Source organism: Pseudopodoces humilis, chromosome 25, assembly GCF_049639895.1.
Source record: "Pseudopodoces humilis isolate 2021_Gansu_Grassland_sample_001 chromosome 25, ASM4963989v1, whole genome shotgun sequence".
Lineage (NCBI taxonomy): Eukaryota > Metazoa > Chordata > Aves > Passeriformes > Paridae > Pseudopodoces > Pseudopodoces humilis.
In genome coordinates, this window is record NC_142224.1 from 3,470,593 (window position 1) to 3,482,796 (window position 12,204).

The 12,204-nt window shown below is 50.6% G+C and overlaps 1 protein-coding gene across 1 annotated transcript in view; it reads left to right on the top strand.

Moving 5' to 3' along the window:
- LOC148182589 (uncharacterized) overlaps nucleotides 1-10,221 on the top strand; it is a 46,206-nt gene extending 35,985 nt beyond the window's left edge. The window contains exons 50-66 of the mRNA XM_088066720.1: nucleotides 149-348; nucleotides 710-922; nucleotides 1,731-1,876; nucleotides 2,937-3,064; nucleotides 4,099-4,231; nucleotides 4,471-4,603; nucleotides 5,033-5,185; nucleotides 5,535-5,661; nucleotides 5,851-6,062; nucleotides 6,749-6,911; nucleotides 7,038-7,120; nucleotides 7,813-7,973; nucleotides 8,187-8,316; nucleotides 8,637-8,828; nucleotides 8,889-8,966; nucleotides 9,447-9,584; nucleotides 9,951-10,221. Of these exons, the coding sequence (XP_087922846.1) occupies nucleotides 149-348; nucleotides 710-922; nucleotides 1,731-1,876; nucleotides 2,937-3,064; nucleotides 4,099-4,231; nucleotides 4,471-4,603; nucleotides 5,033-5,185; nucleotides 5,535-5,661; nucleotides 5,851-6,062; nucleotides 6,749-6,911; nucleotides 7,038-7,120; nucleotides 7,813-7,973; nucleotides 8,187-8,316; nucleotides 8,637-8,828; nucleotides 8,889-8,966; nucleotides 9,447-9,584; nucleotides 9,951-9,994 (2,434 nt within the window). The 3' untranslated portion in view covers nucleotides 9,995-10,221. The remainder of the gene's footprint in view (nucleotides 1-148; nucleotides 349-709; nucleotides 923-1,730; nucleotides 1,877-2,936; nucleotides 3,065-4,098; nucleotides 4,232-4,470; nucleotides 4,604-5,032; nucleotides 5,186-5,534; nucleotides 5,662-5,850; nucleotides 6,063-6,748; nucleotides 6,912-7,037; nucleotides 7,121-7,812; nucleotides 7,974-8,186; nucleotides 8,317-8,636; nucleotides 8,829-8,888; nucleotides 8,967-9,446; nucleotides 9,585-9,950) is intronic.
- Nucleotides 10,222-12,204: the final 1,983 nt, after the last annotated feature.

Here is a 12,204-nt window from a genome sequence, read left to right on the forward strand (position 1 = left end):
GGAATAGGGCGGGGATTTATAGTTTCTGCTTAGCTTGGGATCAGATGAGAACCTCTTTTAGTTTTGCCCCGTGTTTTCACTGATCATTGAATGCAGAAATCATTTTCAGAGATTTTCCTTCCCTTTTGCTGCCCTGTTTGCCTCCCAGGTGTGTGTTCCCGTACTACTGCCCCCCGGGCAGTGCCCAGCCGGTGCCCTGCGAAGGAGGGCGCATGGCCCTCAGCCTGCCTGGCCTCAGGGGCTCAGCTGAGAGATTCTGCAGAGTTTGTGCTGCAGGGACCTTCCGCAGTGACCCCCTGATCTCAGCGCCCTGCCAGCCCTGCCCAGCTGGCTTCACCTGCCCACCAGGTAAATTCAGCTGCCACGGGGGAGTGGGGCAAGAAAGAGGAGCTTAAACTGGGAGCAGAGAGTTTTGAGATGTGTGTGGGCAAAGCTCTCAATCCTCTGCAGTTATAAAACCCTGGTGTGGGCTGTCACGTGGGTTTGCCACTGGATTTAGCCGGTGGAAGGGCTGGGGGAAAGAAAAAACTGAGATTTATATTTCAATATGAATTAGACTGAAAAGCGCTGATCTTTAAAAAGTGTGTATTTATACAGACTCGTGTCTATATATAGAGAGACGTGTGTAGATGGATCACTGGGACAAGCAAGCGCTCTCTGCCTCTCTCTCAGCACTTGCTGGGGTCCCTAATGCCACCCCTTTCTCCAGGCAGTGACAGCTACCAGCAGCAGCCTTGTCCCCGTGGCCACTACTGCCCTGCCCTGTCCCCTGCCCCGCTGCCCTGTCCCCCGGGCACCCACGGGAGGAGCCCCTTTGCCAAGCACCCAGGGGACTGCCAGGCCTGTCCTGCTGGCACCTTCAATCACCTCCCTGCCCAGCCTGCCTGCTTCCCCTGTGGCAGCTCTTCTTCCTCGCAGCCGGGTGAGTTTTTTGCGTGTCAGCGGAATTTTTCCCTCTGCTGAGGTGTTTCCTGATGTTCCTGGCATCCTCCTGGAGCTGGGGGTGCTGCCCATGCCCAGCTGCTCTTCCCATCCCACCCAGGAGAAGGATTCCAATTGCAAAGCTCTTTTTTCCCTTCTTACACTCTGACCCAAGAGGATTTGATCTCCCTAAAGGAAAGGAGAGCTGAGCAGCTCTATTAATTCTTGCTCTATCTTGCTTTGACAGTGGTGAAGTTTCACCAGGATCACTTTAGCCAGGATTTGGGGGGATTCTATTAAATCTCAGGGTGCTTTTGAGCCAAAATTGAGCCCTGAGGGCATGAAAAAATGGGAAAAGGCTGGAAACTGGGAAAGTAAAGAGTGTTTATTCCTCTCTTAGTGTATGTGCAGCACTGCCCAGCCTTTCAAATCAGGAGGATTTGAGGCTGTTGAGGCATGAGAGAGGGGCTTGGCAGCCCTGCCTGGCTGGGTCCTTACCCCATTCAGGGCGTACAAAATAACAGAGGGCTTGACAAAACCCTGCTGCCAACGAGCAGCTGGGCCTTTCTGCATCTCTGGCTAAATGGGTGCTGCAGGAGATGCTCTAACGCTGTGCTGCTGCAGGCTGGCCCCAGCTGGCTGTCCTGGGGCTCAGCTCTGCCCTGGAAGAGGGGCACAAACTCCAGCAGTGGCACTGAAATGAGCAGTGGGATTTGACAAAGAGTTGTGAGCACAGGTGCTGCTCCTTTCCAGCCAGCACGGTTGTTCCAGGCTGTATTCCCCACCCTAAATCCGAGCTCTTCTCCCAGGTGCCACCAGCTGTACCTGCCATGGGCTGAACAGAGCCTTCCAGCACTCAGATGCCTCCTGCATCTGCCAGGCAGGTTATGTTTATTATGATGAGAGAGGCAAGAAAGATCCCGACAGCAACAGCGATCAGGATTGCCGACCTCAGGTAAAATCAGGCTCTGAACCAAAATTGTTGTGTGATGTGCAGGAGAGGGGGAGTGTTCAGGCCTTAGGCTAAGCCAAACAAATCTTTTAGGTATTTTACTGGCTCTTTCTTGTAGGAGGTTTTCTTTACCAGGATCTTGTGAGGTTAAATTTAAATTCAGTAAGGGATGGAAGGATCATTCCATGCCAGGGCAGTGGGAGCAGCACAATGTCTCACATGGATGACAGGTGCAGGAATTTAAACCTCCTTTAATATGAAGTTCTTTAGAACTGCCACGGGCAGGGAGACACTAAAACCAATTCTTGTTTGTACCTTGCATGATGCCACTTTTTTCCTCTTTTTAAATTAAATCCCGTAGTGCAAAAGCCCCTCCTGGCATGGGTTCCACAGCAATCTAGAGTGTCCAAATTATACCCTGGTTCTTTCAAATATTTTCTTGCAGCTGAAGAAAATTAGAACCTCATAAGGGGTTGGGAGGTGAAATTCTTCTGTGCTTTCTTTGATGCTTTCCTTGTTGGACTGATGCCTGGAGAGGCTCCTGGAGCAGGGGCTGGCCAGAGTTAAAGGAATAAAGCAGGGATTTATTAAAAGCCCTTCCAAGGATCACCCTGGGCACTGCAAGAGCCCGGCCGTGGCTCCACCCAAGATGGGCCCCGGCTCAGGAGTTTCACCCTTGGATCAGTTCTGGTCCATTTCCATCTCGGGGTGAATTGTGCAATTGCAGCTGCAGGTGATGCAGTCCCATCCTCCCAGATTGCTCTCCTCAATTCCCTGCTGCTTGTGCTTTTTGGGCCTGGAGCTGCAGCGCTGCCCTTGGTTGTGGGGCTGGGGAAGGATTGTTGTGTGTGCCTGAGCTGTGAGGAGAACTCGCTGACACTTTGTGTGGAGTTCAGAGTTAGGGACCAGTGCACAACCTGGAAACTGTGAAAGATAAAACTGAAGGCATCAGGATTGCCTTTATGTCAAATGTCTGAAGCACAGCAGTGGGGAAGAGGAGGACTTTAAGGATGCTGCAGCTCAGCTGAAGCTCTGGAGCGTGTTTGGCTGGGTTTTCCTGCAGGTGGATGAGCTGTGTGCCCCTGGCGAGGTCCGGCTGGCGTCCACGCGCCGCTGCGCCGTCCCCGAGCGCCACGACTGCGCTCCCGCCTGCGGGCCAGCGGGAGGGGAGCTCCACGCACAGCTGGGCATGTGAGTCCCACCAGCACAAAAACACTCCTCAGTTAGCCCTGAGCCCCTGAGCCCACGAGGTCACGGCAGGGTTGGGCTGTGGGAGGTGTTTTTTTGGGAAATTTTCTGTCGGTGGAGTTCCTGTCTGTGGAGCTTTGTGCTTTCAGTGCTCAGCCATCAGTGCTGTTCATCTCCCTGGGGAGGATTTCCTGTAGTTTCAATATTTCAAATTTTCAATTTCCTGTATTTCATGACTTGGTGGTTTTGTGTCTTGGATGGAGACAAGGGGAGTGTGGACAGAGCTCACATTTTCTCACCTCAGGCTGAGCCACTCTGAAGTGGATGGTCTCTCTGTTAGAGGTAGGCCAGAAATGAGAAAATCAGTCCCTGTTCCTCCCCACACGTCTTTAATCATCATGGAATGGTTTGGGTTTTGAGGGACCTTAAAGGTCATCTAGTTCCAACTAGAAATCAATCCTTGTCCCACTCCCACCCACATCTTTAATGGTTTGTCTTGGAAGGGACATTCAAAGTTATTTAATTCCAACTAGAAATCAATCCTTGTTCCCCCCTTCGACATCCTTAATGCTTTGGGTTGGAAAGGACCTTAAATACCACCTAGTTCCAACCCCCTGCCATTAGCAGGGAGATGTTGAAAACAGTTCCTCTCACATGACACCACTTTTTTGCTCTTTGTGGGTGAATTTCTGTGTTGCAAAATCTCACCCTGGCATGGGTTGCACAGAAATCTGCTGGGTCAAGATCATACTCTGATCCTTTCAACCATTTTCCTGGAGCTGAGCTTTGGGGAGGGGTGTAGTGCCCTGTCACAGAGTGAAGGTGGTATCTGCTAGACACCAACCAAGCACGGGTGGTGTCACGTTCTGGCCCTGAAGAGCAGGCACTGTGCTGATGAGACGGACAGGGATTGCTCCACCCTTTGTTCCTTGGGGACAGGGTAGGATCATCCACCCTGTGGGCTGTGAGAGACTGGGGCTCTGCTGCAGCTGTTTGCTGAGGGACCAGGACTGACCAAGGGTTTGTCCCTTTTTCAGATGTCGCTGCAAGCAGTACGTCTCTGCTGAGGAGCTCTGTGACCAGCTGTGCCTGCTGAGAGCCCCACGCCTCTCCCTGGGCTTTGGCACCCACAGGGAGCTGCTGCTGAGGATGAACGAGGGGCAAGTGAGGGTAGGTGTGGAGGGAGGGATTGATTCCTAAATGTGCAGGTCTGGGAGAGCCCAGAAACCACAGTGGGGTGAAGGAACTCCTCCAGGTGAGGCAGCAATTCCTGAATTACAGGGGAAAAACACCTAGAGCAGCCTTTTACAGCTGCACTGAAGGTTGACCACAAACCAGGGTCGATTGAATCAGTGATCAGAGTTCCCTTTGGCTGAATCCCTGATCAGAGTTCCCTCTGCTTCCCACAGGAGGTGTCAAACGTTCTGGGCCCAGATGAGCACGTTCAGAGCAGCCAGAGGGTGCATCTGGTTCTGTTCAGTCCCCAGGGAGTGCTGGGTTTCATTGTCTCCAGCACAGAAGTTCTGGATGCGTTTCTCACGGGTAAGGCTTGAGAGGGAGCCCAATTTCCAGCCACACCAGGCCATCCATTTCCTCCCATGTTGGCACAGCCACTGGACAGCAAGCTGCCACAGAGGGAATTCATTATTAGATGCTCCAAACTATTTAGAAAGCAGGGAAATACCTTGCTTTGTCTGGGAGTAAACAGTGGGGAATTCACTGACTGTGTGGGTAACTCCCTGGGAACGGGTCAGATACAGATTGCAGGATTCGGGATTTCCAAGGAACTAGAAAGAAACTCTGTTTGGAGCCAGATCTGTTGCCAGGTGAGTGGATTTGTCTTTGTGAGCTGTAATTGCCCACAGATACAAATTAGATAATTCTTTGTTGCCCAGGGTCGGGGGTTGTCACATGCTGGTCACTTTGCAGTGAGGAAACTTTTATTCTTGTTTCTTCTCTTGCCTGTGGCAGGAGATTTTTCCTCAGATCAGCTGCTGCAGAAAGGGCACAGAGTGCAGAGGAGTTCCCCCAAAGACAGCCAGGCATTGCCCCTCATCCCTAACCCAGTGGTGTGTCTGGAAGCAGGGGACACGATCCTTTTCCAGCTCAGCATCAATTCCCAGGGTGAGTGTGGCTGGGGCTGAGCACATCTGTGTGTCCAGACCTGTTCAGAGCAGTGGCTCCACGCTGGGCATCCTGCATGGATCCATCCCTTCACCTCCTGGACCCCAGAGCTGCAGTCTGGGCTCTGCCAGGGGCTTACCTGCAGCTTTTTGGCTGGATTGCTGTAGAGTGAGACAAAATTGGTCCTGTGTTAGACAGCATGAATCTCTGTGGGGCAGTAATTAGACTCAATTAAATGAAACTGCATGGCCCTATAAAAGCAGTTCCACGGTTCCACTGTGCTCTTTGCACAGTTCTGTCCCAGCTGAGGTGGTCCAGAGCCACTGACCCTGTGCTGCCCCATCCCCAGACCGTGCCTCCAGCCACTACCCCGTTTACCAGAAGCAACATCTCTACAACAACAACCCAGGCTGGGATTTCGGACCCTTCCGGAGGCTGGACCACCTGATCCAGGAGACTCAGCTCAACATCTCCTGGTAACACCTGCTGTGGGTAACAGTGTGGTGGGCAGGACCTGTGAGTGAGTTTTTGACAGAATCAGCAAGTCTTTGGTGGTGAAAATACCAAATTTTGCTGTGTTCAGGTCCCTGTGTTTAACCATCCTCACAGAGGGAGGCTGGAGGAAGCTTGGGTCAGCTGGTACCTTCCTCATTTCTCTCTTCCAGGTTTGCCCATGTTTTCCTGGAGCCTGGGACATTTGTCTTCAGGGACAGCTCTGTTCAGGAACGCTTCCTGATTGTGACAGTGAAAGAAGCCAACGTGAGCTGTGACCCTGGGGACGTGTCCTTCCAGCCCTCCTCCCTGTTCCAGCTGGCCAGACACGGCATTTTGAAGCAGCAGCATCTGCACTTGGCTCCCAACTGGGCTGCAATCACAGGTACAGCCAGAACTCTGAGATACCCACCTTCACCCTCCATTCTTACCCATGACCTTTCCTGTCCTCTTTCAGTGTGTTTAAACAAGAATTTTCTTTGGAAATGCCACCAAAGCTCTGCTTAGCCAGCTTTAATCCCTTGCTCCTGTGGAGCTTCCCAAAGTCCACTGCTCTCTGGCCAAGAACCTGTCTGTGCAGGAGCTGAGGTGCTGAGAGAGGGAAGGAGCAGTCGTGCTTCTCCCCACACCCTGTTTGGAGAGCCCAGGGAACTGAGGGCTTTGTTTTCCTTGGCTGGAAAGCAGAAAATGACAGAGTATTTCCATGATAAACCGAGATGAAATGAAATCCAGCATTTCAAAGCTGACTAAGAGCTAAACACAAGGTCAGGTAAGGTCTCTGCTCCAGGCCAGGTGTGGGTGTGAGTGCTGTGCACACACCAGTCCTTCAGGGGGAGGCCAGGAAACAGCAGAAATGAAAGTGTGGCGTGCAAGCACAATCCTGGCTCTATAAAACATACAAATATTTTATATATTATCTATAAAATTTATAAACTGGATCCCTCAGTCCTGGAAACACTTTCCTCCTGCCCCAGCTTCTCCCAGAAGAAGCAGAAGTAAAATGAGCAGAAGGTGATAAATGGGGGTTTTTTTGTGTTTCTTACTTCTCACCCTCCCTCCTGGCTTCCCCAGCAATCCTCTTTGTCCTGGGCTTCCTCGTGCTGGTGCTGACCACCCTGGCCATCGTGTTCCAGTCTGCTGGCCCCAAAATTAGCCCCCTAAAGAGCTGGAAGCCACGATGGAGGAGCCTGGGGGAGCCCCACGTCCCACCAGAGTACATCCTCCTTAAGGACAGGTAAAGACCAGCCTCTGCGTGGTCCTACAAAAAATCTCCCCAGGAAATTCATCCTCTGCTTGAGCTGGGGTCTGATGTCACTGAGAAAAATGAGATGCTCTTCACCCTCTTTGCCCTTCTCTCCAGCCTCAAGTTCTATCAGATGCTTGGTCCTCGTGGATCTGGAGCAGATGCTGGCTCTGGAGAGAGAGGAGCAGTGCCCAGTGCAGGTGAAGTGCTGGGCCAGCCCCAAGTGTTCTTTTCCCCCACTTCCTCCCCATTTTCTTCTCTCAGGTGCAATATTTTTGACGCCTGCTCACCCAGAATTTCCTGCACTCTCAGGAGGCCACACGGGCACTTTGCTGTGTGCATTTCCACAGGCACACACGTTTCCACCCTGGGTTTATTCCAGGGAATTTAACCCCCTGACACTGGGATGGGTTGGAGATTTTTTCCCTGAGGAGTTAAGAGAGTGAATTCCTTGACAAGCCCTTTAAAACAGCAGGGAGTTCAGGTGTCGGGTGAAGAAAATAAAGATTTACAAGTGTTTTCCTTGGCTTCCTCCGCTGGTTATTCTGTTCCCTGAAGGCACATGACTCCCGGGCCTCGTCTGCTTTCTGGGAATGAGAATTCCGGGATGTTCACAGGGAACAGCAGATGGCAGCAGGCAGTGATGCTGGGGGCAGCTCAGGGAACAGCTCTGGGAGCATCCCGGCAGATTTCTGGACAATTTAGGAGCTGATAGTAACGCTCTGTCATCCTCCCCCTCACTAGGGAACGAGACCTTCTCTCACATCTCCTGCCTCATCCGTCCTCCTTCCTCACAGAACACAGAATTCCCAGGGGCAGGCAGCGTGGGAGATCAGCTCACAGTCCCTCGTGTGCGGTGTTTGTGAGTGTGAGCCTTCCCCTCGTGTTTCAGAGCACAGCTTCAGGCCCAGGCTCCTGGAGGATTTCAGTGTCCGCACCCTCTACGACAAGCTGGAGGATCAGAATTTGCACCTGGCCTCTCAGCTGGCAAAGCACAGGATGGACGTGCTGGTGTTCCACAACGGGATCAGCCACAGGATCCAGAGCCTCGTGGTCAGTGGGGAGAGGCATTTGGGGGAAGGGAGCCTTGGAACCATCACGATTTTTAATATAAATGGTTGCCCTGAAGTGAAAGTTTATCAAAGGATGGGTGTTGCTCCTTTCAGTAGTTTATTTTGGCATAAAATAGATTTTTATATGGTTTTATACGAGGGGCTGAATGCCGATTGTGGGGTGGGGAAAATATAACACTGCTGCTTTCTGCAGGACACGGTGCAAGCTTTGGACTGGGAAGGCCTGAAAACCTTTTCCAGGCAAGGGATTTGTGGGCAGAAAGCTGCAGAGCAGAGCTGGGCAGCAGTGGGTGCAGATCACTGGAACAACAACTTCCAGGCAGGTGAGAGGAGCAGGGTGCAGAGCCAGGGACAGCAGCAGCACTGAGGAGGCTGAAAAAAAGACCTGACTCATCCACATGAGAGAGCCCAGAAAAGTTTTCTGTAAGAGCTGGCAGCCTGTCTGCACCTGAGCTCAGCCAGAGGAGAGGTCTGGCAGCTCAGGGAGGAGTGAGCACGGGGTTATTTGGAGATGTTGTATGAAATGAAGCATCCTGAGACATTTCCAAAGAAAGGCTCCTGCTCTTGGTGCTGTTCTGGATTTAATCACGGTTTTCCAAGTGGTTTTGGGAATCCCGTGGAAATTTCATGTTGGGTTCATCAGGTGCCCCATGGCAAGAGGTGACAGAGTTAATGAGAGCTCTGGAAGTGCTGCTTGGGAACGTTCCTGACGGGAGCAGAGCTGCAAACCCAGAGATGGAGCTCAGGATCCCAGCACAGGCTGCAGTGGGAGCCGTGCCCTCCCTGCACAGCCTGGCCAGTGAAAATAAATCCGAAGGGCAGGTGAGCTGCAGGTGTCTGGTTTGGGGCCATCTCTCACCTTTCTGAGAGTTTTTCCATTTCTTTAACTTCTGAGCTCTTTTTATCCCGCAGGATCCTGAGCTGTTGAGCAGGAAAGATCCCTTTTCCAGCCTGCCTGGGCATGAAGAGCACGGTAAGGGCAGTGCCACAGCAGTGAGGTGCTGTCAGAGGAGGCTGATTCTGTGCTAAGAGGGTAAAAGGGGTGTCTGTGTTTGCTAACACAGCAAATGCAGAATTGCTTTTCCCCATTTATTCTATTTTTTGCTTTCACGTAATTTTTTTGCTGAGGTGCAGGGCAGCCACTTCTGCCTCCTCTATCCCCTTGTAGAGAAAAGTCAAGGAGTTTCCATCCCTTTACATCCTCCTCTGTAGGAGAGAAGTCAAGGAATTTCCATCCCTACAGACCCTTCACACCTTTATATTAAGTGACCACCTGTAGTGAAGAGTCTGGATGTCATTATAATAATTAAATGCTAATTTGGGGAGGCCAAGGATATTCTACACCATCATTCTGTGATCTTCACAGCATTCTCTCTGCCCAGGACAAGATTTCCTTCTTTCAGCCATGAAGAGTCTCTTCCTTTAGGTTTAAAAATGCCCCTGTTTGTTCCAGGTTTAGCTCTCCAGTTGGTTTACCTGACTGAGCTGGAGGTCGAGGGTCTGGTGGCAGCTTCCCCCCTTGCCAAGACCCTGTGTGAGATCAAGGAAGCTTTGGTCAATCTGCAGCAACCCTCAACCCTTGGTAATTCAGGTAATTCAGCTGTTTTTCTTCATGTGTGCTGGTTTAGAGCAGTAAATAAACCAGGAGTTCAAATAAGCAGGATTTCTCCTGAACTGATCATTTTCCTCCAGCAGCTGCTGAATTTTTTAGGCTGTGCCTCTCAGAGTTTGAAATTAATAACGGTGTGGGCTCGGTGTAATTATGGGAGGATCATTTGCATAATTTTGAAATTCAGATGCAGTGAGTTTGCAAAGGCCTGAACCTGCCTGGATCCTGCAGCTCCTGGTTGGTGCTGCAGCTCCTGTCCTGGGTTCATCCTGTTGGATTTGGCTGTAGAGGTGGCTCTTGGTGTCCACTGCATTTCCACTCTGCTTTTATTCTGAATTTCTCTATCAGACAGCAAACATCAAACCAGCCTGGGGAGCTCAGCCCTCTTCTGACTGCTGGATTCCTGGGATGAAGCCCTGCAGCTGCAATGAAGAGGAGCTGCATTCTCAGAGCTCTGAAGGGACAGAAGCAGGAGTATTTTGTGTTCTGCACAGTAAAACAGCCACCAACTCATTTCCTGGAGGAGCTGAACTTACCCTGGGCAATGGATAAAGTTGGATTGGGAAGGGAGGGGGTGTCTGGGACAGAGCAGCTTTACCTGAATTATCAGAACACAGATTTAATTAAGGATGTATTTGGTCAAACATGTGTTGAGGAATCCATATTCTTTTTGCTTAACCTTGAAATATTTTCACATTTGCTGTGGATTAGCAATAGTTTGTAGGCTGAAGAAGGAGGCTGAAGTCCTTGGTGTTGTTAAGTTAATAAAACAATAAACAGAAGACCACAAGTGGCATAAGAACCTTAATTTACCAATGTGTTCTGTGCAGCCCTTCTGATCTCTGATGTGAAGGATATTTGTGAATTTTTCAAGCATTTTAGAGCCATCTTTTTGAGCCTTTCCCAGCACCCCTAAGTGGCCTGTGCATGTTTTAAATTCACTCAGTGAGTTCTGCTGGCAGAGACCTCAAAGGCCCCTACAAATGTGATTTTTTCTGAGCAAAGATACACTTGTGGTGGTGGTTCCACATTTTCCAAGCTTGCTTTCCCAAGAGACAAAAGGTTTGTTCACTTCCTTTGCAGTTCCACCCTGGGAGAACTTTGAGGCTTCCTGGAAGCTCAAAGGGGTATTTTGGGAATGGGAACAGACAAGCAAACACTGCAAAACCCCTGCAGGTCACTGGCTGGGGGACGTGGCAGTGAAAAAAACCCATCCTTGCTTTCTTGTGTAGGTTTTCAGCAGGTTTGTTCATAACAATCCTCCATGGAGGTAAGAACCATTCTGATACCCAAGGGAAACCTGGTCCCCAACAGGTGACAAAATTATCTCTGTGATTTGTGCCTCCAGGTCCTATTTGTACAAGGCAGGGTGGAAGGCAGCTGTAAATAAAATATGTCAATTTTTTTTTATTGCAGCGATATTTCAATGAGTGAATTGGTTTGCTTTAAACCAAACCAAAGATATGCATGCGGAACTTCGCTCAAAGTTTTTGTTTTCCCCATTCTTGTTTCCTTAACTTCAGTTAACCAGAGTTTCAAAATATTTTGGGTCCTTTTTTCCCCCCACAAACCCAAAGGATATCAATGCAAAGACCAGAGGTTCACAGAGTTTCCCTTAACAGTTCCTTGGAATAATAAAAAGAGGAGTGGTGCAGCCACTGGGTTTATTGCACTTGTGAAGTATTTGCTGCTGACAGCTCATTTTCCAGGCTTCTGTGGAACCTCCTGAAAGCCCAGCACACTCTGGAGTGAAATTCCCTCACCTCAGGAGAGCTCCCTGGGACTGCTGATAAGAGAGATGGAGTGCAGGGTCAATTAATTTGGCATCTGGAGAAGGGTCACGGGTTTTCCTTGGGTTTCTTTGAGTTGTGCCTCTCTTGACAGAGCATGAAAAGTCCCTTTTCAACACCCACTGCAGAGTTCAGCCTCTCCTGGAGAGCATCAGGCTGCTGTGGCTGTGAGGAGGGAGGCAGGGCTGGGTTCCCTGGGGAGGGAGCTCGGGGGTGTGAAATGAAGCTGCTGCTGATTTTATCCTTCAGTCAGAAGCTGTTGTCCCACCTGTCAGAGTGTCACCTCTGCCAGACACTGCTCCTGGTGCTGCTCGTGGCGCTTAGAGGCTGCCCCTGGCTGCTCCAGTCAAGCAGTTTTAAATGCTGTGAGGAGAAAAAGTTCAGTAAAAATGCCTAAAGAAAAGATCCAGTGCCAGAGGGAAGGAGTCACCTGGAACTGACCTTGGAGCCTTGTTGGCTCATCCTGTGGTGATTCCCTGAATTTTTGGTGCTGCTGGCAGAACCCTGAGACAGCCAAAGCCTCATTTCTGAGATGATGGTCCCGCTGGCCCAGCACAGCAGGAAACCAGTGTGGAGGCAGGAATGTCCCTGGAAAACCCACGGATGCTCCCAGCCAGGCACAAGGACGAGCTGCAGCCCCAGCTGGCTCATCTTTAACACAGCAGTTCTATTTCTGGCATTGCTGAGGTGTTCAATTAACAGGTTCATAGTGCTTTTGTCTCTTACTCCACCAGCCTCTCTAATTCACTTTATAACCCCTGAGATAGGAGCTATCTTCATGGGATGGACCCTGGCCCAGACCTGTTGATTCA